Below are 25,472 nucleotides of genomic sequence, written 5' to 3'. Positions count from 1 at the left end.
TGTGTGGAGGACTCTGCTGCTCCAGAGACCCGCCCGACCCCCGTGCAGTTGGATGTTCCCTCTGCAGGAACATTGGGGTGGTTTCCAGTTTTTTTGCTGTTACAAATAGGGCTGCAGGAAACAACCTCATGCATACGCCTTTTCCTATTTTTGCCAGTTTTTGTATTCATCCTGCTTTTTCTGGGAAGGAGTTCTCGTGGGCAGATTTATGCACTGTATCAGGTTTGGCTTTGACCTTTTTTTCCTTGACTCCCTGTTTTTGAGTCGCTTCCTCCCAGTGGTCAGTGACTTTATCTCCAGCCAGTGTCTAATGCTCCGCCCTGTGCATCCCTCAGCCCTTTCCTCAGTGATGCTGCCCCCTGCCTGCAGTCCCAGGCGTGGCCTCTCCCCGGGAGTGTCCCATGGTCTGGTTTTCAGACAGCGTCTTCTCTTTTACATCAGCCTTACAGGATCACCTTTACCCTTGCACGGCTTCTCAGAGGCACCGCCCTGGCTGTGTTGGGGCGTCTGGCTCTGGGACAGGCTGATGTGGTGGGCAAGGTATTGGGGGCAGGCAGAGCCCACTCGGGGCCAGACACCACCCCCGGGTCTGCCCAGTCTCATGTTCCTCCCTCTTGCCTCCTCTCCCTGTTCCAGGCCCTTCCCAGGCCGGCTCTTCTATGATCTGGGTGCTTCCTGGACATGGTCTCCGTGCCCCGCCTGCTCCCTGTCTGTCCTTCCCGCCCTGTCCAGTCAGGGCTATGCCCCTCCTCCCAGTGGAGTCAGGTCCCCCTCTGCCTTTTGGATCCCCAGCCCATCTGACATCTTTCCTCCCCTGTATCTTCCACGCTCCTGGCCACTGGCTTCTGAACACAGTATCCTTCCCTGCGTCTGCCCACACCCCCATGCTCACTTCCTCTGCTTCTTAACTGGGACTTGGGACTGGCTGCCTCCTTCTCTGTTCCTCCCTCACACCCCTCAACCCATATGCAAGGTCACTGCCCCATAAGCACTGGGGCACCTTTCTCCTTCCACCAGTGCTGCACAGCTGGGCATGCCTCCCTATCTAAGGCCCTTCTTTTCCTGGCCGCCCTCCACCTTCTCTGTCTGTGTGCCCTTCTTTGTCTGTTTTGCCGGTCACCTTCCACCACCTGGACAGAGAGCGTCGGAGCTCAGCAGAGCCCTGCCCCCACCCGGCTCCCTCCTCCCCTTGGTGATTCTCCCATGCCTGCAGCTTTACTTGGCACCGACATGCAGTTCCCTGGGACTCCTGAGTCCAGCTGCCCCCTGAGCTTCTTTTGGGGGGACTCCAGGCTCCTGCCACTAAACTTGCTTAGAATCCTCCCCACCCCCTAAGCTCAGAACTCTCCCAGGGTCCTCTTCTCAGTGAGTAGCAGCTGTATCCATCCAGCCCTGCAGTGAGCTCTCTAGCTCTCCATCCTTCCTCCTCCAAGCCCTCCAGGTCCTACTGATTGAACCTGCAGGGTGAATCAGTCTGTCGCTGTCTGTTCATCACCCTGTTCCACATCATCATCATCATCATCATGACCATCACCATCATTGTCATCACCATCATGATCATCATCACCATCATGATCATCACCACCACCATCACCACCATCATCATCACCATCATCACCATCACCATCATCACCACCATCACCATCATCACCATCATCACCATCATCACCATGATCATCACAATCATTATCACCACCACCATCGTCATCATTACCGTCATCACCATCATCATCATATCACCGTCATCACCATCATCATATCACCGTCATCACCATCACCATCATCACCATCATCACCATCATCACCATCATCACCATCATCACCATCATCATCACCACCATCATCACCATCATCACCATCATCACCATGATCATCACAATCATTATCACCACCACCATCGTCATCATCACCCTCTTCACCATCATCATCACCGTCATCACCATCATCATCACCATCATCACCACCATCACCATCATCACCGTCATCACCATAATCACCAGCACCATCATCATCACCTTTATCATCATCACCATCATTACCATCATCAGCAGCATCACCATTATCACCATCATTATCACCACCATCATCACCATCACCAGCACCAGCACCATCATCACCATCACCAGGACCATCATAATCACCAGCACCATCATCATCACCATTATCACCATCAGCATCATCACCATCATCACTGTCATCATCATCACCATCATCATCACTATCATTATCACCACCATCATTATCACCATCATCACCATGATCATCACCATCATTATCACCACCACCATCATCATCACCATCACCATCATCATCACCATCACCATCATCATCACCATCACCATCACCATCATCACCATCACCATCACCATCATGACCATCATCACCATCATCACCATGACCATCATCATCACCATCATCACCATGACCATCATCATCCTCATCATCACTTGCTTGCTAGGACTCCTTCAGTAGCCTCCCAGCTTTTTTCCCTCCCTCCCCTATGTTGTTCGCCTGTCTGCAGCCTGAGTTAATTTCTAAAGGCAGAGAGCTTGGGCTCCTTCCCTGACTGATACCCTGGAGCGACAGTCCTGGGTGTGGCCCCAGGATCCCCACATCTGGCCGGCACTTGCTCTGCAACCTCAGTTTATCCTAACTGCTGGCCCACCCCCTGCATCCAGCAGTTTGCACATCTCCCTGCCACCCCAGGGTCTTTGCACCTGTTCTTGCCTCAGCCTGAGAAGCTCTCTCCTCCTCTCCCTCTGTGGCTTGTTGATTCCCTTTCACCCTCCAGAGCTCAGCTCAGAGGGCAGCCGCCCCAGATCCCTCCCAAGGGCGTGCTTCCCTGCTGCTCCTCCCCAGCCACTGTGTTCTGTCTGTGCCACTCACCATGGGCCATCCTGATGCATCTATTTTGTGACTGTGGACTCCGTGTCTTTGGTCACACAGGGCCTCATGGAAAGAACTTAGAAATGCTTTGTGCCTGAGTCGGTGACTGATCTTGGGCAAAAGTCTTTGACTCCACATAGACCGTGCTTCTTTGTAAAATTAGGACACTGAGGTCTGCTTCATCAGCTTGTTGCAGGCCGGATGGAATGGAGGTTGCCCAGGAGTCTGGTATGTTGGGGTGGGGCTGCACTCGGAGGCTTTCTGGACTCACACCCACAGTTCCATCCAAGGCTGTGCCCTGGCTCCACCTTGCCACCCCCTCCAAGACCCCAGGGAGCAGCAGGCACAGCTGAATTCCACTGGCTGGAAGCCTTGTCCACCCCCCACCTTCAGGATAATCCCCCCAAAGGTGGCAGGGCCGGGGGCTCCAAGGCATGGCCCTGGGGACCTCCCACCCCTTCCCTGTTCAGAGAAGCCAGTGGGGCGTCCGGTTCTCCAACGGGTGTTTCAGACGAAGGCTTCCTCCATCGGGGAACACACTGAGCGCCTTACTTTTTCTTATCCAGGCTGTGCAGGGACATTCTGATACATGCACGTACAGGTATTGTCATGCAAAGATAGTTAATGGAGAAATCAGCCTCTGGGGAGACCGAATCTCTTTCAAACCTCTCTCTCTTCTTTTGTTGTTCTGTCTCAGCTTAGGGTTCTTTCAAGAGTTGAGCAAAATAAGGACAGTTTATACCCAAACATGCAGGGCCAGCTGCTTTAGTCTTAGAATGAAGCCGTTTGATCCTTGGTTCTGCATTTGGTGATTGGAGTTGAGAGCTGTGTCTGTGGAGCTGAAGTACCCCCTCCGCTCCCCGCCGCCCGTGCTGGCCACTACTCTCTGCGTCCTGATGCGAGTGGGGCTGGGTGGGAGTCTGAGGGGCAGGAAGGTGCTGGAGGCACTGTCTTGTGTATTGTTTCCTCTTTGAAGAAAGATCAAAGCAGGAGTGAGAAGACCCCCCTGCCCCATGGAGGGCGGCCTCTGCGGGAGTTGTAACAAAGCCCCCAGTCCCTCCCTGGCCTCTTCCCTAGGAGCAGGTGTCCACGGGTGCGCGTGGTGGACCCCACTGCCCGGGATGGGGCGCCCTTCACAACAGGAGTCTGTGCCCCCAGGTGAGCCCCAGATCTGGTGGGGACATGGGGCCAGCCTTTAGTAAGGCTACTCTGGGGCGTGGAGTGAGACAGAATGGTCCAGGGAGCTGACCAAGGCCCCCCTGGGGAACTGGCAAGGGGAGCATTAGAAGACAGAGGCCTCAGAAGGTCTACCCTCACCCCTAGGGATGGGGGGGGCACGGAGTGTCATGTGACCCCCCCCACCCCACAGACAGGGCATGGGGACACTTGCTGAGGACCAGGCCCTGGGTGCTGGCTAGGGGTGTGCAGCGGGCGGTGACCCCAGGGCTCCTGGGACCACCTGGACTTTCCCCCAGAACAGAGTGACGCCATCTACTGGTCAGTAATGGTCACTGCAGGGAGGGCGGGTGACTCGAGAGGGTCGGGCAGGTGACCCTCTGCAAGAGATGGACCCTGGGACCATATTCACCAGGGGAGCAGATGGCATGAGATGGTAGAGACGCAAGTACCCTGCTCAGGAGCCCTGAGGGGCAGGGTGGAGGCTGCTGCCTTGTGCTAGGCGCCCTGTTCCCTCTGTTGGGCGTGGCTTCTGCCTCTCCCTGGCTGGTGACAGTCCCCGATGTGTCCACTGTGGACCACAGCTGCTGATGGACTGACAGGGAGGGGTCCCCTCCCGGTGCCTCCCCTCTCCCATTATCCCCTCCCCTCCTCTGGCACCCCTAGCCCTGCCCACCTGGGAGAAGGCTGCTCATCTGCTGAGCAACGACCAAGGTGCCTGAGATGGAAGGGACAGCCTGATTTGACCCTGGCCGTGGAGCCCCTCGAGGGTCAGCCAGCTTTCTCTCCCTTGTCGGGAGCAGAGTCCCTGGACAGCCGCCTGTCAGCCCCTGAGTGCGAAGCGGGTGCTGGCCTGTGCCTGGCAGAGGGGTTGCTCCTAAGATGAACGTGGGAGGGGAGCTCTTGTCTGCTGGAGGTCAGGTGGTTCCAAACAGGCTGCCCGGAGTGGGACCCAGTATGCGGGCATCACGTTCAGATTCCAGGTCCCCCCCCTCCGGCTTCCCTGAAGGGGCATCTCCGAGGCAGGGGAGGGGCTCTGCAGGCTCCTGGGGCTCTGCGGGTGATTCTGGGCTCGGCGGGGCTGCCTGGGTCTTCCCCTCTCCCTCCTTCCCTCCTCAAATGACTTCAGCTGTTTTTAAATGACCTGCCACCTCCCACCACCCCATCAGGTACGGGAGGTTCTGGGTGTTGGGTGATGGTGGAGGCTGTCACCCAGCATGTGGCTGCTTTGGGTCTGGTCCCGGCTCTGTCGCTTATATCTGCGTGACACCCCCCCCCCCCGCCCCCCGCCCCCCGCCCCATCCCTTTGCCCTCGGAGCCTTTTGAGCTGGATGCAAACGAAAGCTAGAATTCATCAATTAAGGCTTTGCATTTTATATGCTTTTAGCATGTAGGAAACTCTGACTTCTAATCTTATCTTTGCAAAAACCCTGTCAAGATAGAAATCAGGAATCCTCTCCCCTCCACCCATTTTGCTGGCGAGGAAATTGAGAGAAAAACAATTAGACGGCTGTCCCCAGGGCACAAAGTCTGGTCCATGGTCCAGCAGGGCTGGTGGAGGAGCCCAGACTCGGCCGGGTCTCTGGACCCCCAGCCCGGCTCCGTGTGTCCCCTTAGAGCTGACCCTGCTCCCCTGCAGACATCTGGGACCTGCGAGGATGTCACTTGATCATAACACCCAGAAAACACATCCCTTGTCACTGTCCCCCATCCCATCATTTGGGTCTCGCTTATCTGTTGCTCCTAAGATGAGCCTTTTCCATCATCAGATCCAGACAGTGTCAGTGTCTCTTCACCCTGGGTTTGGCTTCCTGCACACTGGTTCTCAGCCTCTGAAAAGACCTTGCTTCTGAGTTGGCTTTGTTTACGCGACTCTAGGTGTTCAGAGACAGGGCACCTCCCTGCCTGGCCCCCCTTGCTGTCCCAGCACCCAGGACATGGCCTGGCCCTCAGCGCGGATGGGTGGCAGGGGGCGGGGGTGCCTTCCCTGTGCTGCAGAGTTGGGGGGGCGGGTGCCCGTGCTGCTTTCATTACTAAAGTACTTGGGGAGCCCTTCTCTGTGCCTGGCCCACTGCTAAGCCCTGGCCCTGCCTCCCTGCGCCCTGGGCCCTGGGGCGAGCTGGTGCCCAGGCCAGAGGCCTGGGGAGTCACTGGTTCTGTATCGGCGCCCTGTCCCGGGTGGCTCTTCCTGTCTTGGGTTGTCCGAGAGGCTGAGCACAGCCGCAGGCTCCCCTGTTGCTCCCCCAGCAGGGGGGTCTAGAAGCGGGCACAGAGCAGGGCTGCCTTGCAGCTGCCTGCAGCCATGATCACACCCTCTTGGCCTCAATGCTGCCTTGAAGCGTGACTCTCTTCAGTCTGGGTTGGGCTTGTGGTGATGACGGTGCTTTGTGACCTTGATAATTTGAAGTACCTGCCCCACAGAAATCATTTCTTCCTGCTCTGCCCCAGAAAGGGCACGTTGTATCTGCGAGCCCAGCTACAGAAAAATAGGATGGGAAACCCTCGATTTGAACATTCATCGGGGGACATTGTGACTTTCTTGGGTTGCCTTTTTAAACACTGAAAGGGTGAGATTATAAACCTGCCAGGAGCTAGGTCCCCACCAGACCCTCCAGCCCCTCTCCCCACACTCCCCACCCCTCCCCCTCCCCGCCTGGAGCCCAAAGCCCACTTCCCCAAGGCTGCGGAGCGCTTTGACCTCCTCCAGATCCAGCAGGTCAGCTGCTTGCAAAGAGCCTTCCCACAGAGACGGATATGATGGGGAGACCACGCTGAGGGGGCTGTGAGCCCAGCGGGGACCCCCCTGAGCTGGTTGTCACCTGAGAACGAAGGTGCGGCTTCACTGACGCGACCCCAGGCCGACACTGGATCTGGGGCAGGTGTCTACACTTACTCTCTGAAATGTTCCTTCTCTTGAAACCTCAGGAGAAGATATGTATCTGGGGTGCCTGCAGGAAACCTGTACGTTATGCTTTCACTCGAACAAACCAGCTCCGTGGGCTGGAGGTGGGGGAGAGGAAGGGTCCTGGAGGGGAGGGATGGGGTGGCAGGTGATCCTCAGGCCCCAGGTGGGGACCCCACTGCTGCAGAGGAAGGTGGAAGGAGGGCTGGTCAGATGCCCACCGCACAGGACGTGGGTGTGTCTGGGAGCAGAGGTGATGCTCCGTCCAGGACACACAGGAGGGGCAGCAGGAAGTGCAGGAGGATGGAGAAAGGTATGAAATAGCCGTGCACAGATGGGGAGGGAGCGCTTCCTAGAGGAGCCCGTTAAGGTTGCCAAGGAGTTCTGAGGGCGTCCAGGGCCATGAATTTGTAATGGAACCACTTCGGCTTGCTGGGGACTTTTTCCAGCCAGAGGAAGCCTGGGTAGAGTTTTGCTAAATCTCCAGGGCAGGCAGACAGGATGTGAGTGAGGAAGCTGAGGGCTCGGGGCAGGTGGTTTTGAACTGGTGGATAGTGACGTCCACTCTGGGTGAGTGGGTGGTGTCAGAAACAGTGGTTGAAGGTGAGACTGCAGAACACTGGTGGAGGGAAGGGTCAGGAGGGGACTGCTGGTCCTGAGGGCTTCGGGATGCAGTATAGCCAGCCCTGTGGACACTGGCATGGCTTCGGGTAGCCTAGCTCAGGAAGGAGGGGAGCCTGAGAGCCAGGGCCATGGTCCTCAAAAGAAGGGCTCTGGCTGGAGGTGGGCAGTGAGAGGGAAGAGGCAGGGAAGTGAAAAACGTGGTCGTGGGCCTGCGAGCAGGGCTGAGCAATGGCCTCCAGGTTGGCAGACTGTGGACTCGGCCACATCCTTTGGCCACCAGTTGCGTGTGTGAAGCTTGGCGGGGGTGCAGCCGGTTTGCTCACACACACGCTGCCTGGGCCTGCTTTGGTGCTCCAGATGCTGAGGTGACTAGTTGCAAAGAGATAGCAAAGCCTAAGATCTTTGTCGTCTGGCCTTTTACAGAAAAGGTTTACTGGCTCCTACCTAGAGGGGCCTGTCCAGGAGACAGGAGCCACTAGCCACGTGTGGCTGTTGACATGTCAGCTAATTAGGATTGCATACAAATTTTAAATTCAGTTTCTTTGTTGCACTAGCCAACATGTTCAAGTTCTCAAAAGCCACATGAGGCCAGTGGTTCTCGTATTAAACAGCTCAGAGATGGAATGTTCCGGATCATGCTGTTGGCACCTCAGGTCTCAAGACAGCTGATGGAACAGGGACCACGTCACCCAGCCTGGACCTGGGGTGCATGGCATGGGAGGAGCCGGACAGGCCTTGTGAGGGGTCTGCAGGCTCGCGGGAGCCCCAGGGCACAGAACTGGAGCGCGGTGGGCAGTTCCCATCACCGTCCGGAGTCGCCGCGGGCTCTGGGGCAGGCATGGAAATGTTGGGGAAAGGGCGCCTCTGGGGTTGCAGCACACGGTTGTCCCCTCGGAGGCCCAGGTGCCTTCAGTGACAGCTGCCTGGCTCCGGAATTATCCTCCTGACACCACGGGTGCAGGGTTTCCTGGCCGGGTGTTGATCTGTGCAGTTACTTGTACGGTGCGCTGTCGGTAACGGGGGCAGGAGCCCCGCCCCCCCACTGCCTGCAGACGGGACAACCGTTCAGCCTCCTCCTGTGGCCCCTGGCCCCGCTGCCTTGCCCTTGTCGTCCAGGGCTGAGAACTGTGCCCCCTTCAGTTCCAGGGCCCTGTGAGCCAGAAGACCTCATCGACGGGATCATCTTTGCTGCCAACTACCTGGGCTCCACCCAGCTGCTCTCGGAGCGGAACCCGTCCAAAAACATCAGAATGATGCAGGCACAGGAGGCCGTCAGCCGGGTCAAGGTAGGGGCAGCCCAGGAGCGCCCGGGTTCCCTGCAGGGAGCGCTGGAGCGGGATGGGTGACACGGCCCGCTGTCCTGCGCTGACCCCACAGCCCTGTGCACGAGAGTGGGAATGTCTGAGGTGCCTGTCGGGGCCGAGGGAGAGTTTGCCTCGGATGAGAGGACGCCGGCTGGGGACAGAGAGGCTCCATAATGAGGAACTGCCACTGGGCCCCCAGGACACGTGATTTTTAAAATGTAATGTTCCGAAGCATTCTAGTCACGTGTTTGTATAGAGCCTCTCATCCCATTTTGACTGTCTCTATATCTTTACTGCCAAAGGACTTGCAGAAAGGGAAGCAAAAAAAATCATACGTTTTATTTAAATCTATGACCTCAAGAAAAACTCTGACGCACTTGCAGCTCTCGGTGCCCGTCATTCGGATCACCTGGGTTTGAAGGGTGGGTGCAGCTGGGCAGGGGGAGGATAGGACCAAGTCAGCAAAGCTGATGGGGTCAGGAGGGAGGGACGATGGTCTGAGGAGGTGCCCCTCTGGGCAGTCGGGGGTCTCCCTGCGGGGTGAGGAAGGATGTCAGCCCTCCCTCCCCCATCCTCACTGTACTCTGACCTCCTCGACGGAGGGGGAGGGGCTCCAGGCATGAGCCCCGCGTGGTAGTCGGGAGAGGGCAAAGCAACCTGTCCTTCCTTCGCTTTGCGTCCACCTGTTTTTCTTTTCTCTTTCACGCTGCTCAGAGGATGCAAAAGGCTGCTAAAATCAAGAAGAAAGCGGTGTGTAGGATGTGGGGTTTGCTTGTGTTTCTGTGGCATGTCCTGTGCAGGGGGAGGGGGCTGGGGGAAGCCCCAGGAACAGAGACGCTGTGGCAGATGGGTTTTTCTCTTCCTTTGGTAGGTCAATGCTAGACTGTTGAATGAAATCACAGACACTTTTTTTCTTTAAGCCGCCCACTTACGGAAGCATTTAATCGTTGCCCTTTTTTTCATTTTTCTTTTTTAGAGTCTCCATGAGCTAGAGCATGGTTACTGCCGTGATGTGGCCGTTTTGTGTAGACGTTTTTAAATGCGGCATTTGATGCGACCATGTGATGCGTTCAGTGCCTAGGGCCCCTGTACAGAATTAATTAAATCGCTCTGACATTTAGACTCATTAAGTTTAATTTACTGAATCGGGATGATGAGAAATGCAGTCTGCCCAAGGGATGCTTTCTCTATTGAGAAGTTTCTGGAGCATGGGCAGACTTTTAAAAATCTCGGGTCGACCTTCAGTTGTTTGCTCATCAACCTGGTTGTTTAGTAAATGCTGGGCACGTTTTAACTGGAAGTATCCAGTGCTCTGTGTCTGAGGGGCTGTCCTGGCACTGGATTTTGCTTGGGCAGAAGGAGAGCTAGTCCTCTGTGCCCGCCTGGAACACCAGGTTCCGGCAGTGCGGCCAGAGGACCCTGCCCGGGGTCTCCCCTCCCGCTGCAGTGAGGCCTCCCTCCCTGTGATGCTTGCTCTTTGCCCAGCGGCCTCTCCTGGGATGCCTTCAGCTGCGGGCAAGGAAGGAACTCACGCATCTCCCTCTGCCCAAGCCACCTTGTGCTGGGTGTCTCCAGGCACAATGGAACGAGCCTGGCTTTGCAGACCTGCAGTGGGGTGTGCTTTCCCCAAGGCGATGGCCCCCACCCACAGTCACCCCGTGCCCCCCTGACAGCTGGAGCAGGACAGTGCAGACCACAGCCTGCTCCTTGGGTCTATAGTCCAGAGAGCTCAGAGGGGTCGGTGTAGGCAGACCAGACCTTGGTGCCAGCCAGGGCCAGCGGTTACCTCCATGAAGAATTGTTCCTTCTCTCGGCCAGGAAGATGCTCAGGGTCATTGCCAAGGGCCCCTTCACTGATCTGCCCGCAGCTGGCCAGGCAAACAATGATAAGAGGGTCTCCATGAGGGACCAGCGTCCCCGGCATAGAGTCCCCACCCCAGGGATTTGCTGGTGACTGTAGGGCTAGGGACCCCCATCCACAGGTGACTACAAAGTGACCAGAAAGGAGTATTTATCTCGGTGGAGAAACCCAAGAACTCTCATGTCACTGCCACTGCACAGTAGTATTTAGGATCCCCTGTGACAGGCTGTCCCAGTTTAGGGCAGACCCCGAGCAGTGCATTCAGCTTCCAGAACATTCTTTTGCACATTGCTCCAGCCGTATGATGGGTGTACCCGGGAGATGACAAAACGGGCATCTGTGGGCTGGCTTCTCCAGTGTCCTGTGAGGGCAGCGCCCCGTCTGGTTGAGGTCTTGCTTCCCTAGGGTTTTTGGAAGCTGGACCGATGCTGCTGGGGGTTGACATGACTGTGGCTTTAAACTAGAAGAAAATGCAGATATGCTAATCCATCTTCTTGGAAGAATTCCTTCCCCTTTACCTGGGGATACTTGGAATCCCAAATCCAAGAAATGTAGCTCTAATCCACAGACCCTGTGTAGCCGCCGTGTTCCGGAAGGGTGGGCAGGCGGCTGCAGTCTGGATGCTGCGACACGACCCCCCAGCGTCCAGCCCCCTCCGGGCTCAGCCTCCTGGAAGCCGTCCCCCTCCCACTCCTGTGCCAAGTGCCCTGAGCGAGCTCACTCAGCTGGGATGTGCTGGGGAGGCCTGTGTTTAGACTCCCATGGCTGCCTCTGCTAGGAGCTTCTCCCTCTAGGGGCGCTCAGGGTCCTTCGTGAGATTGTCAGGCCTTTGTTTGAGTTAGTTTTTTTAAAGGTTTGTAACAGTCTCCACCATCCTTTCTTAGAATTCTGAGGGGGATGCTCAGACGCTCACCGAAGTGGACCTCTTCATCTCCACCCAGAGGATCAAGGTGTTAAACGCAGACACACAGGTGAGCTTCGGAAGACGGCGCTTTAAAATCGTGCGCAGGAGCTCCCAGGAGAGCCAGGTCGAGCTGCAGACCCCCTCTGCGGGGGTGACATGGCGTCCCCGGGACAGCCCCCCCCGGCCCCTGCTGTGAAACGTAGAGCAAGCTGGGGGTGGGCAGCAGCCTCGGGCCTAGTGGGGTGAAGCTGGCGATCAGGTGTGCACAGCACCAGGGATGAAATAGAGACACCATGAAGGGGAGCCGGGTAGCGGGGGGAGGGCGTGTGCTCACCATCGGGATTCTGGAACGGCCCTCTCGAGGCCTATGCGTGCGGGGCTGGGAGATGGAGCTGGAGGGTGGAGATCCCGGTGGCCCTCCGCACGCCCCCCCCCCGCCCCGCCCTGCCCCAGCCCCAGCGGCGGCACTCCAGAGGGGAGGGTCCTACGATTTCCTGCCTGTAAACCACGTGCCCAGCTCGTGTCTGACCTCAGTTCTTCTCGTCTTCCTGTGCCTGGATCCGTGCACAAGCCTGCCATTGTGGGGAGACAGGCGAGCAGACACAGGAGCCAGGTGGAGGGGGCTGGGAGCTGGATGTGGGCAGGGGCACGGGTGGATGAGCTTTGCAGTACAGGAGGGAGGGAGGTGGCCGAGGACAGAGATGGGGAAGGGCCCCACTCGTTCTGGGGATGGGTGAGGCCGGCCAGACGCTGGGGTGACGGCCCCTTACTTCTTGCTGTTGGCAAGTGGTCCATATCGCGACGCTGAGCATGTGGGCAGCCAGTTCCCCAGGACCCTCTGCCCGATGGTGTCACATCCAGCAGTGACCTTGTCAGACTCAGTTACAATGTCAGAAATGCAAACTGGTGATTTTCTCTTCCGTTCTGCTTCCAAGTTTTACTGTCTAAAGTGCTTCTGGGCAGAAGAGCTTCTTTTTTTCTTTTCCCCTCTTTTTTTCTCTCCCTTTTCACTGTGGACTCCCAGATTTTTTTTTTTTTAAACTTGTGTTATAATCCCTTACCATCGTTATTCTCTTGGGTGCTCAAATCACCCAGATCTGGCCAGGGCCTTCCCACTGGGCCCTGTGCCGTCCTGGCAGTCTGCCCGTGGTCTCGGAACACGTTCCTGAGACAATGAGATGTTCTCCGCCCTCCTTGCACTCCCTGCCCGACACCTGGAACCGGCCATTCTTCAAGGAGCCGTGGTTCCTGTCCATGGGGAGGGAGGCACAGAAGCAGAGACCTGGGTTGCTGGCTCTGCCCATCATTGCTGGGGGGCCGTGGATCCTGGGCCCTAAAGATGAACCGAGCTGGACAGTATCTGTTTTTAAAAGCCAGGAGTTCATACACGTGCCTCCTATTTGAGACCAGCTCCAGAGGGTCCTGCTCACCTGCCCCCTACTCCGTACGCACCCTGGTCCCACAGTGTAGATCGTGGCTCCTGACTCCCTCAGTGTGTTTTCTCGCTTGGTCTCTCCTGGGGTGGACCATGCCCATCGCTGGGCTGCTGGGAGGAGCACAGCTTGGCTCTCAGGTAGTGGATGAGCTGGCTGTCACCCCTCAGGACCCAGTGGGTGGGAAGACCTGACATGTGGGGACAGAGGAGGCTGCAGGGCGTGTCTTGGAGTCGGAGTGGCACCGTGATGTGGCTCCTGCCGTGGCTCCCTCCCAGCCCCCGTGCCCTGCTGTCCGGCCACCGTCTTGGCCCTCTGATCTTTGTGTCCAGCTGCCCTGTCCCCCGTGGGGCCTTGAACTTGGCGAGAACTGAGGGAGCCGCCCAACCAGGTCAGGCGTAGGACACTTCACAGCCTCGGGCTTTGTTTCCTGATCTTTCGTGGGCAAACTGTCTGGATTAGATCCTCCCTCCCGCCCCCCCAGCCCTCATCCACCCACCTGTCAGGGTCCCCGAGGCCACCCCAGGTTCCATAAGTTGATAAGAGGCCTCAAGGGATTCAGCATATAGTTGTACTCAAGGCTGTGATTTACTACGGCACCAGGATACAGAGCAAAACCAGCGAAGGAGAAGATGCCTGGGGCTGAGCCCAGGGAAACCCAGGGTCCTCGCCTGATGGGGTCACGCAGGATGAGCTGAACTTCCCAGCCGCGAGCTGCGACGGCACGTGTGAGACGTGGGCCATTGGTAAGCTCGAGAGCGTCAGCGCCCAAGGTCTTTACTGGGGGCTGGTCACATAGGCACCTGTGCTGTCTGCCATGCATCAAAGTCCCAGGCTTCTGAAAGCAAGCGGGGCTCAGGCTGGAGCACGCTGCTTGCCCAAATGCCTCAGGCAAGGTGAGCCAGTCTTATCATGTCGGGTGGCATGTCGGGAACCCTCCTGAAATCCAGGTTCCCAGACGGGCCGAAGGCCACCTGCGGGCAGGCTTTCTGCGGACAGTGTCAGGCCTGTTCTGTCAGCCCTTCTCTGATGCTCCTGCATCAGCGGAGACTGGAAACTGGGCCTATCCCTGTGAACTTGAGGACTTGGACAAGTTTCCGGACATCTCGGAGCCCTGTTGATTCTCAGAGGAGAGCCCGGCGCCGGGCCCCTTGAAGGACAGATGAGGCGACTCAGAGCAGGGCGCACACATGCCAGCCCCTTCCCCTCACTCCTCCCTTCCCTCCTCTGGGTCTTTGGTGTCTGAACAGGGCCCGGGGACAGGGCGTCCGTTCCCAAGAGTGGGCAGAGCCAGAAGCCACAATTTCCTTTGCTTTGCTTGTTCAAGGTCGGTCCTTAACACACGTGGGCTTTCCATCCCGCCAGCCGCAGCATCGTGGCCAAGTCACGCACAGCCGCTGCCCAGACCAGCATCTGTTGGCTGGTGCTCACCTCCCGGCTACAGAGCAGGGCTGTGCTGTGGTTTTGACCATCTGTCTGTGCTGGCTCTTGGCCCTGTTGTGTTCTTCCTGAAGCTTTGCTTTCGCCACGTCGCTTCTTGGGTTCTCTCCAAGAGTCCTGACTGCCACCGTAGACCTCCTGGCATCTTCTCCTTCTCCCACATGCTGTTCCCTGCCCACATCCTCTGCGGAGGGCTGGCTGAGCCCCCATAGTCACAGCTCCTGCCCTGGGGAGCCTCTGGTGGCTGCTGGAGGTGCCCGTGCCTCCCCGGGTCTCTGTGGACAGGAATGTTTCAGAACCACAAAGCAGGAGACCTCGGGGTTTTCAGCCTATGTGGGCTGCCCCAGGGACGTGCTACTGATGACTGGGATCTGGTGTGGAGGAGGATGTGCCCCTGATCTCCAGCGGGTCAGGTGTCCTGGGGAAGCCCGAGGCTCCCTAGGGCTCAGGTTCGGGGCCACTGGGTTGGCCGAGCTGTGCCAGGCCAGGGGAAGGGCAAAGTGAGGACGGCATCCAGGACCACCAGGACAGGGTCCTCGACGGGCAGCATCTCGCTGGAGGTCCCGGGCAGGAGGCAAGCTGGTCATGGTCCTTCTTATTGCCCCTCCAGTGGTCTTTGAAGTTCAACTTTAAGAGTCCTCCCCCTTCTCTGGTTGAGCTTCACCTCTGCTCGTCGGAGGTATTTAAAGAGTGTTTTCATTTCCCATTTTCCAGCGGAAAGCCCCCGTCGCTCTGTCCCATCGGGCTCTCCTCACTGTGGCAGTTTGCGGCGTGGTCGGTGCCCAGCATCTTGCTCTCTCATTGTTCATCTCCTCCTCCCGGCGTTCCTGTGCATCCTCACAGCCGGGTCTCCCCACGTGGGGAGTCCTCGTTCTTCAGGGGAAGCAGCTCCCTCCTGGGTCTGCTCCCCACCAGCAGGGAGAGTCTGCTCCCCCGTCCGTGCCCACCCACCTCCTCTGCGGAGCCTGGTGGGGAGTGAGGGCTGGTGGCCTCATCCTGCATCTGCTTTGCAGGGAGCAGGTCTCCTGTGGGTTGGTAAGCAAAGCCCTACCATTGATGGGGCCCTGTCCCCCTCGCATGAAGGGGCCCTGGGGGAGAGAGAGAACTCGGGGTGTTTGCACACACGGTTGAGAACTAGATCTGGTGGGATTGCTCTCTGTTCTCTTCCATGATGGAAACGTCAATGACTTTTCTTGCTGGAGTACAGCGGGTGTCTGGGTCATTGCTCGTAGCGTTCTTGACTGGGAGGTCAGGGCTGGTGGGAGAAGCAGAGGTGCCCGGCTCCCGAGGAGCCCCCATCTCACTGGGAAGATGGGACACACCTGGTTCCCTGTGTGCTCAAGAGAAAATGCTGGCCGCCCTGAATAAGACAGGCCGGGTTCCCTGTCTACACACCCTGGAACCTCGGAACTGGCCTTGGGGAGAGGGAAGGTCATGCAGGGTTAGCTGGGGGTGGAGGGTGGACGGTGCTTCCTAAAGATGAACTAACTGAGCACTGGCCCCTGCAGGCTTTGGGGTCACCGAGAGCGAGGAGAACAGGAGCTGGGAAGGTGGGTCAGAAAGGTTCCATGAGCCGTGGCCTGGCTGTCTGGCCGAGGTGTCTGGGGAAGCCTGGCCAGTCGTGGGCACTGTGGATCGTTTGAGAGTTTGCTCCGAGGTCGCTGAGGATGAACTGGAAGTGTGGTGGTAGGAAACTGGTTTGACTGTAAAATAAGAAATGTTAGCAGAGAAGCTGGGAGGCAGGAACAGATGCAGAGACTGTGGGAACTCGAGTGGCCGGTTGGGGCAGGAAGGGGACGAGGCCACGTGGCGGGCGGCCTTGTCTGGGAGGAAGCGGGCTCTGCTACTGACAGGTGCTCGGAGATGGGGAGAAGCTCATTTCTGACACCTGGGGGTTGAGTCAGGTGTTTCTGAAAGTGGCTGGAGATCAAGAGATGCTGAAGAGCCACCTCCACTGTCCCCTTTCCAGCGGCCCCTCCCGGAAGGGGGTTCTTGTGGTTATAAACCGCAGCCCCCCACCCCGAGCTGGCCAGAAAACACAGCAGCTCCAGGAAGTGTGCAGAAGTGGCTTCTGTGACGAAGACGGGCTGCAGAGGTTGCAGAAATGCCCCATTTTCTTTTCTGGAAAGAGGACAAAGGCCTAAAGGACCAGCTGATTAGTTTCTCAGAGCCTCTGTGTGCAGCCTTGTTAGGTAGGGGCCCCGGGAATGATGCTTGGTAGAGATTTCTGCCAGATGACAAAAGCCATCGAGAGGGATGGGCCCGCCAGGCCCCGGGGGGATTGAAAGACTGCGGAGACCCATCCATCAGAGTCAGGCGGGCTGCCTCGGGAGCCCCTGCCCAGGCCCATGCTGCTTGAGCTCCTGGGACGAGCTCAGCCCTGGGAAACACTGGCTCTGGAGCCTTCCTCCTCTGCTTGGCAGGAAGTCTGAGCCAGGCTTGCAGGGAGAGGCGCCTTCTCCAGAGCCACAGATGGCCTCCGATCGGGTGGGGACGGGCCTCAGCTGCTGCCCCTCCTCCACAGGACCGGGAGCCCCACCCAGCATCATGCCCCCACGAGCATCATTTTGGAAGCTGCAGGGCTAAGGTGAAGGCACATCACCTTGACTGGGAATCACCGCCCTAAAATGCTCTGTTCGCTGGGGCAGTGGCTCTCTACCCTGGAGACTCTGTCCCTCAGGGCAGATCTGGCCACAGCTGGAGATCTTTGTGGTCGTCACAACTTGGGACGGAGGAGATGCCACTGGCATCTAGTGGGTGGAGGCTAGGGATGCTGCTAAACGTCCTACTGTGCCCAGGACACCCTCACAGTATGGAATGGTCCAGCCCCAAACGTCAGGAGTGTCGAGACTGAGAGCCCCCAAACTTGGGTGTTTTTTAGGGCTTGTTCCCTGTAACGCAGGCCCTCTCATGCCTCTCCCGCCAGGAGACCATGATGGACCACGCCCTTCGCACCATCTCCTACATCGCGGACATTGGGAACATCGTGGTGCTGATGGCCAGGCGCCGCATGCCGCGCTCAGCCTCCCAGGACTGCATCGAGACCACCCCCGGGGCCCAGGAGGGGAAGAAGCAGTATAAGATGATCTGCCACGTGTTTGAGTCCGAGGATGTAAGTAAATGCTCGGGCGTGATGTTCCCCTCCCGACGGCCCAGGCCCCATGGGCTCTGTGGTCCCAGGAAAGCACATATAGAATGGGGATTCTGTGCCCCATCATGGACGCTTCCAGTGGAAGTGATGATTCTTCTAACACTCTGAGTTTGCAGAGACCATGAACACAGCTCTGTTTCGCTTCATGAAATAAGTTTTTCAGGAGCTGTTTGCAAATGGAACCGTACTTAAATATGCTGAGGAGCTCTTTGACAAGGTCCTTTAACAAAACCTTGTTCTCCCCAAATAAAGTAGCCCTTGACTAACTTTTCTGTTGAGATGCACGCCCCACACTCCAGGGTTGCAAATGGGGAAGCGCCTCTGCTTTTGCTCATGGCCATTTCAGGCCATAAGAAGTTGGAAAATCCAGTGCACCCTTGGACAACATGGGTTTGAACTTCGAGGGCCCACTTACCCATGGACCTTTGTCAGTAGTAGATGCCACAGCGCTACACCGTCCGCCTTGGTTGACTCCGCGATCATGAACCGCGGACACGGAGGAATTGCGGGTACGGAGGGCTGACTGTAAGTTAGACACAGATTTTTTATAGACTGTACAGAGGGTCACAGCCCCTAATCCCCATTTTGTTCACGGGTCAACTGTAATTCTGACGTTTAATACCGCAGACTTGCTAAGAGACCATAAGCCCTTTGACTCCTTCCTTGGATGGGATGAGAGCATCTTTCTGAGCCTGGAAGAGGGAGAAAGGGACCGGGGAAGGGAGCTGCAGGGCAGGAGGTGAGCGGGGTCTCTGGGCTGCCCCCCCAGGGCAGGTCTGATTCAGGATCACCCAGGGGGCAGCAGCTGAGCTGTTCTTGGGGCTGTTGCCAGAGCAGGATTTTAAAAAATTCTCTCTCCTCCACGGATGCTTGGAAAGGGCGTTCTCGGTTACCAAGGGCCTTGAGGGCGTGTCAGGGACCCGGAGCAGTGGGGAAGGGTCCCAGTGTTTTCATGTTTGAATGCAGGGTGGGTGGAGGCAGTGACCTTTTTGCTGAGAAATTGAAGTCACCTACAAGTGCTCTGAAGCAATGACACATTTATAGGAGAGGAAATTTACATACAGACTCACCAGTGCACACACGTGTTCCTTTCACCATTATACAGATGTCTGTGGACACCTGCATGGGAATTTTTGTTTGGCTCATGGCTCGAGGAGTCTCTGAAACCCGGCCTGGGGGCATGTGATGGGCCCTGGAGAAGGGCTGTGGTGATGGGCAGGGGAGGCAAGAAACAGGCCAAGTGGCAGGGGGTGAACAGTCTGCTGGCTCGGGGAGCAGGAAGGGGCTCTGAGGTGCCCACCGTGCCCTGGGTGCTGCTGTGGCCTGGGTTTCTCTATTCCGTGGGAGAGAAGGCTGAGAGCACAGGTGGGGGCGGGGCTCCAGGTGGTCCTTGAAGGCACATGGGAAGGATGGGCTGGGAGGGGCGTGAGGGGATGCAGCAGCCATCCTGAGAGTCGGGCCCTGATGGTGGCCCCATGCGGGTCCGACTGCTGCTGGGGTGAGTGGAGGATCCAAGGGTCCAGTGAGAACAGAGGGGGACACCTGGAGAAAATGGAAGGTGGCCCTAAGGACCCTGGTGGCCCTCTCAGAGTTTCCGTTTCCCTTCTGTAAAGTGGAGGGCAGTGCAGGTGAGCCGAAGAAGTGAAAGGGCTGGGGGGGCAGGGCAGCCTCCCTCGCTATTCGCCCACCTGCAGGAGGCCCCCTCTGAGTCCCAGCCTCCAATGCCAGCCCCTCGGGGAGGCCCCCGTGACGCTCCCTACCTTTCTGGGCTCACAGCCTTGGCTGTGACCTGGGGGCAGGGGCGATTCTCCATGACTGGCCCCAGCTCAGGTGGCAGGGATGCCAGGACGCAGGGCAGATGGGGGATGGGAGACTGCAGCCAGCCGCTGGTGGGAAGACGCCGAGGTTCCCGGACTGTGCCCCATGGAGCCCAGGCATGGACCACCTTGCCCTCCCAGGTGCTCCCCCAGGTGATGGGCGCCTACCAGGCAGAGCTCAGAGGGGAGGCTCAGGGCAGTGGGCAGTGGGCAGGGGGAACGAAGTGATGCTCTCACACCCCCTTCCCAGCCACGGGACCCCAGTCAGAGGAAGATGGACCCAGAGGCCTGGGGGCAGCTGGTGTCAGCAAGCCTGAGACCCCGGGGGGGCAGGGCACATCCAGGCCTCCGGGTGGCCCTCGGCCCTCCACCCTCCATCCTGGGACCAGCCTCCTCCTGGAGGCCCCATTGGATCCTCAGCTTGGCCTGAGCCTCGGGCCAGGCGCCCTCCAGGACCTGCCACCGCGGGGCTCCCTCCACCGTCTCCATACACATCTGGGCCAGTGGCGCCACCTGGTGGTCCCGGGGCTCCGTGCCTGTGGCTGGTTCTCCCTCTGAGCAGAGCCGCCAGACTGCCAGGACACTGCTCCTGGGGGCGGGCAGGGCTTGGTCCTGCCTAGTGGACCCGGGCTTCGCTCCTGCAGACCGTTCGGGGCCCAATTTGGGAGGGCCGTCTGGTCTAGAATCTAAGGGCTCCGAGCTCTCCCTCTGTTATGCAGCCCAGCCCGCTTTCTTCAAAGGCTTATTCATTTGCAGCCCGAGAATCATGCAGCGTGTAGAGCAAGAATGGGATTCAGGCCGAACCCCTCAATTCCACGTGTTTTCAGGCCCTGTTGACCCGAGGTTTGCTGAGGGGTCCCACTGCTCTCCCCTGGCTGCCTGGCTGCCAGGGTGCTTGACGTGGCCCAGGAACTGGGTCCTTAGCCCTCACTTCCCATGGTCCTTTATCTGCACACCGGCAGGTGGCATGTAAGCTTTGACAGTGACTGTTCAAAGTCCAGGCTTCTGCAGTATCAGATACAGTCCAGTCCATAGAAGTGGTCCTGTTGAAGTAGAAAGAAGTGATTTGCTCCACGATTTGCCCTGTGCTGGTGTCCCCAGGGCCGCATGCTTCTCGTTGGCCTCAGCCTGACACGTCCACACGCCCCACGAGAGCAGCTGGACACACATCCTGCCCGCACCACCCCCCCGCAGCTGGACTGGGTCCTGTTGCTCCAGAGAAGTAAATACTGGGTGGGTGACTGACAGTCTCTGTGACGTTCCCCAGAGGATGCACCCCCCAGTCAGTGTTTGGAATAGGATGGGTGGGGGACTGCCCTGGCGGTCCAGTGGTTAGGAGTCCACGCTTCCACTGCACAGGGCATGGAACTAAGATCCCGCATGGGCCAAGTAAATATATTTATTTAATAAATATTAATTTAATTTTAAATAAATTAATTTAATTTTAAATAAATTAATTTAAATTTCATTAATTTAATAACAATTAACAAATATTTAAATAAATAAAACACACTTGTTAAAGAAAAAACGATGGGTGAAAAGAAAATATAGTACAGTCGCCAGTGAATACAATGAAACTATGATCATTAGCAAATAATTCATAATTTCCCCAGATGTTATTGGAAACTGTGCTTTGTCTTAGGATGTCTGGGATGTAAGGGAGCTCGGGTGGGGGCAGGCAGGGCACCAGCAGCAGAAGGGCTCCCCCGACAGAGACCCGGGCCACGGTCTCTCTGTGGCTCCTCAGAGCCCAGGCAGGGGCCCCCGTGCAGGCTGTGCCGTGGTCCCCCCTCGGGGCCCGTGCGCCTGCCCGTCTCCATTGGGCGCCCCTCCCCACAGGCTCAGCTCATTGCCCAGTCCATTGGCCAGGCCTTCAGCGTGGCCTACCAGGAGTTCCTGCGGGCCAACGGCATCAACCCCGAGGACCTGAGCCAGAAGGAGTACAGCGACATCATCAACACCCAGGAGATGTACAACGACGACCTCATCCACTTCTCCAACTCGGAGAACTGCAAAGAGGTGGGTGCCCGGGGCGGGGGGCACAGCTGGCAGGCGGGGCGGGGTCGAGCCTTCCTGGTGTGTGGCCCCTGCCTTCGCAGCGAGCACTTGTGTGGGAAATGCGGTGCTGTTGTAGGGAAGAAGCTGCTGACGGTCAGTCTTAAAATGACCTTGAAAATGTGCCTTTTCATGCTGCTATTAGATGTGGGCTCAGCCCCTCGAGGTGTTTCTGGAAAGCGTGCGGGAGGCATCTTGAAAACGGGGAACTTGGGGCTCTGCCCAGGGTGCTGGGAAGCCGCCCGTAGTGAAGCCTTGGCAGGTTCCGGTGGGTTTGCTCAGGGGTCTCTAGAAAGTTCTTCAGAGAAGAGGAGCAAATCCCTGGGGGTGGCCTGTACCCTAACTGCTTGGGAATGAGTGAATGATCCTGGCTTGTTGCTGAATGGATGAATGACAGGCAGCTTTCTGTGAGTGACCCGTGAGGCAGAGAGGAAATAGAAGGACTTTTCCAGACAAGAGCGCCGGCCGGGCTGGGTGTGCATCTGGACTCTGAGAACACGTCCCTCTAGCCTCCGTGTGTTTGGGGGGAGGGGTGGGTGCGGGAGCCGGGACACTGGGGCCGAGCTTGGGGCTAGAGGAGGGGGTCTGTGCTCCTGGTCCCCAGGATGGTTGGGTGGGTCCCAGGAGGCCTTGGGAGCCACAGCTGGACGAGGCCAGGGAGACAGCAGGCTGGCCGCGAGGAGGTGGCCTCGGTTCTGAGGGCAGGACAGGCACCTGGTCCGGGTCGGCTGGTCCTTCCGGGATGCTGGGCAGAGGCCCAGCCCCCAGCCCCCAGCCCCCATCTCAGGTGGGCCTCTCTTACCCTACCCATTTCCTTGCAGCTGCAGCTGGAGAAGCACAAGGGTGAGATCCTGGGTGTGGTGGTGGTGGAGTCGGGCTGGGGCTCCATCCTGCCCACCGTGATCCTGGCCAACATGATGAATGGAGGTCCAGCTGCCCGCTCGGGGAAGCTGAGCATCGGTGACCAGATCATGTCCATCAACGGCACCAGCCTGGTGGGGCTGCCGCTCGCCACCTGTCAGGGCATCATCAAGGTGGGTGCGGGGCCCCACCTCGCTATATCCTCGCTGCTTTGTAATCCCCCCTCACCCGCCAGAATGCTGAGCCCAGAGAGACCCACCCAGTGACTTTGAACCCAAGACTGTACCACGGCCCTGACATCAGAGAGGGACCTGGGCTGCCCCAGGTGAGGGCCAAGGACCTGTAGATGTCGGGTGACCAGCTTGTCTTAGTTTGCCTGGGACTTTTCACCTGCTGGGTAAACAGGGAGGTTGGTTCCCTTGCCTGGATCTGAGCTGGGAGGCTGCTCTCACCGTCTGACCCGTGAGCCTGCAGGTTCGGGAGATGCAGACCCTCCCTAGAGAGAGTCACGCTGAGGGGACACAAACAGGTGGCCCCTGCTTGTCTGTGAGAGCCCCCCGGGCTGAAGCGTCAGGCAGCCATCCAAGGGGACCTCGGCATGGCGGTGCCTTTGCTCTGTTCAAGGGTCCAGACAGTGGCTCAGCCTACGGGGGGCCATCTGTCCCGCGGCTCATTCCCTCCAGCCCTGCTGTGGTCTCGGGGCTGGAGGATGGGCCTCTGTTCTCCCTTGTCACTCAGAGATGAAGGCCCTGTGAGGGGGCTCCTGGACCTGGGGACCCAGTCCCAGTGGGTACTGTGTAGCTAGACAGACAGACAGGCACAGAGGAGGCCTTCATCAGAGGTGCCAGAGGCTTGGCCAGCCGGGACCCTCGCTCTGAGGGCTGCAGCTCCTGGGGCAGTGTCTAACCTGGGCTGTGATGGATGGGTGTGTATGTGTGTGTGTGTGTGTGTGTGTGTGTGTGTGCGCGCGTGTGCACGTGCACACGCGCATATGCACACGTGCACAGAGGAGGAGCTCCCTGCTGCTGCAGCCACGTTCAGGCCGGGCCCCTTCCCCTCCCCCCACCCAACCCCAGGACCATGGCCGCAGCATCCACTGTCCTCTGGGGCCTGGGGCCTCCCTTGGCCTGTCTCGGCACACACACCAGAGCCTCCTGCTGACAGGTTTCTGCTCTGCCGGCTGCACCCTGTCCTCGCCCCACCCCCAGCATGAGAGTCCATCACTGGAGGATGCTTTGTTTTGAGGAAGGCACCCCCACCTTCCCAAACAGGAAGTCCTCCTGCACTCAGCATGGCCAGGGCCCCTCCTGGGCACCACCAAGGGTGACCTAGTGCACAACCCGCCTCTTGGTTGTGCACAGGGGCGCTCGGAGTCTGGCCTTGCCCCCAGGGCAGCTTTTTTTCTCCCAGGTCAAAGGGCACACCAGAGCACAGGGGCCACGGCACGCACTGCCACCTGGGATGCAGTACCCCTGCATCCGGTCAGGGTGATGCCTGCATCCACGCACAGAGGGACACCAGGGCTGAGAGGGGCCTGCCTGACTCGGTCCCCCAGCTCCCGGGGCTCTGCCCTGCCACTGGCTCACCCTCCCAGGCCCCTGAGGTTGTCCTCCCAGTGGCATCTGATACCCACTGGGCCTCCCGTTCCTGCTCCGCAGGGTCTGAAGAACCAGACACAGGTGAAGCTGAACATCGTCAGCTGCCCGCCGGTCACCACCGTCCTCATCAAGCGGCCGGACCTCAAGTACCAGCTGGGCTTCAGCGTGCAGAACGGCATCGTGAGTCCGCTTGGCAGCCTCCACCGTGCACGTGGACGGCCTGGTGCAGGGAGCTGGGGGGCAGCTCTCCGTCCCTCCAAAACCGCTCCTGTCTGAGGGGGCAGGTCCAGGCAGGGCGGGCGGGCCAGCGTGTGGTCACGGCATGGGTCCCTCCAGCCCTGCCCTCGGCACCCTCGTCCCAGTGGTGGCTGTTCTCTGCAGACCCCAGCTCTAGAGTGGAGGGAGGAGTCCTCCCACCCCTGCAGTTGGGACCCGCAGCCGATGGCAGTGTCAGAGTCACTGTGTGCAAGACACCCACCCACTCATTCATTTGTTCATTCATTCGCTCATTCACTCACCCATTCCGAGCCGTGTGTGAGGTTCCTGAGCTGTGTCAGGTGGGGCCCCAGCCACTGAGGAGGCAGGAGGGCCTCCAGGAGGAGGTGATGCTGGGCTTGAATGAGTGCTGGTCTGGCCAAAAGTCTGTGCCTGTTCCTCAGGCTGGAGTTCTTCCCTCCAGAGTTCCCACCTCCTCTCTGACCCTCTTGAGCTCTGTTTCCTGGGTCGTTTCTCCTGCAAAGGTCCCAGTGGGCAGGGAGGGATGTGGCCACAGATGGAGGACAGAAGAGGGAAGGCCGGTCACTTCCGGATTGCTTAAGCTAGCGCAGAGGGTTAAAAAGCCAAGGAAGAGATTGTGCGGTGGATGGGGGTGGTGTCAGGTTGAGGGGGAGGACGTGTGTGTCCCTCCACGGTCACAGAGGGGACACATCGGGAGAACGTTCTAGAAACAGGACTACAGATGAGACAGAATTTCCCCCGTCGCTACCTGGCGCAGGAGTGTGGAGAGTTTACACGGGGCCGGGGAGAGTCACAGGACACCTCCGTCCCCTCTGGGTTAGGGCGCACTTGCTGCTGTAACAGATGTTCTGCGGATCTCAGCCGACTGAGAGCTGATCTGTTGTTTGGGTCACAGTCCAGCGTGGGAGGGGCTTTGCACCACAGGGTCGCTCAGGGGCCCAGGCTCACCCCTCCCCAGGGCGCTCTTTGTCTGACGGGCGCAGATGTGGCTCTGGCCATTTCTGTCTGCATCCATCTGGCCAGACAGGGCTCAGTCACATGCCCCACAAACAGGGCTGGCCGGGAAGGTGGTCCAGCTGGTGCCCAAGACGAAGAAGGAAAGGGTGTGGGTGCATCTGAAGCTGACATTGGCCGTACCTTCCCAGCTCTGTGACACTGGGCAAGTCACTGAAGCTTTCTGGGCAGATTGAGAAAATCCATGCAGTACCGAGACCTCCAGGGAG

At 58.4% G+C, this 25,472-nt stretch overlaps 1 protein-coding gene across 7 annotated transcripts in view; it reads left to right on the top strand.

The window, feature by feature from the left end:
• Positions 1-25,472, top strand: part of APBA2 (amyloid beta precursor protein binding family A member 2) — a 204,146-nt gene that overhangs the window by 169,181 nt on the left and 9,493 nt on the right. For 6 of the 7 annotated variants that reach the window (XM_049705674.1, XM_049705676.1, XM_033403017.2 and 3 more), the window contains 7 exons: positions 8,729-8,874; positions 9,607-9,642; positions 11,638-11,724; positions 17,457-17,642; positions 21,338-21,517; positions 22,375-22,587; positions 24,073-24,192. In XM_049705674.1, the coding sequence (XP_049561631.1) occupies positions 8,729-8,874; positions 9,607-9,642; positions 11,638-11,724; positions 17,457-17,642; positions 21,338-21,517; positions 22,375-22,587; positions 24,073-24,192 (968 nt within the window). The remainder of the gene's footprint in view (positions 1-8,728; positions 8,875-9,606; positions 9,643-11,637; positions 11,725-17,456; positions 17,643-21,337; positions 21,518-22,374; positions 22,588-24,072; positions 24,193-25,472) is intronic. The other variant, XM_012536190.3, reaches the window with a different exon arrangement.

The sequence above is a fragment of the Orcinus orca genome, chromosome 2 (assembly GCF_937001465.1).
Source record: "Orcinus orca chromosome 2, mOrcOrc1.1, whole genome shotgun sequence".
In the NCBI taxonomy this organism is placed as follows: Eukaryota; Metazoa; Chordata; class Mammalia; order Artiodactyla; family Delphinidae; genus Orcinus; species Orcinus orca.
Note: the sequence above shows the minus strand (reverse complement) of the source record. Positions and strands in the feature narration are given on the sequence as shown.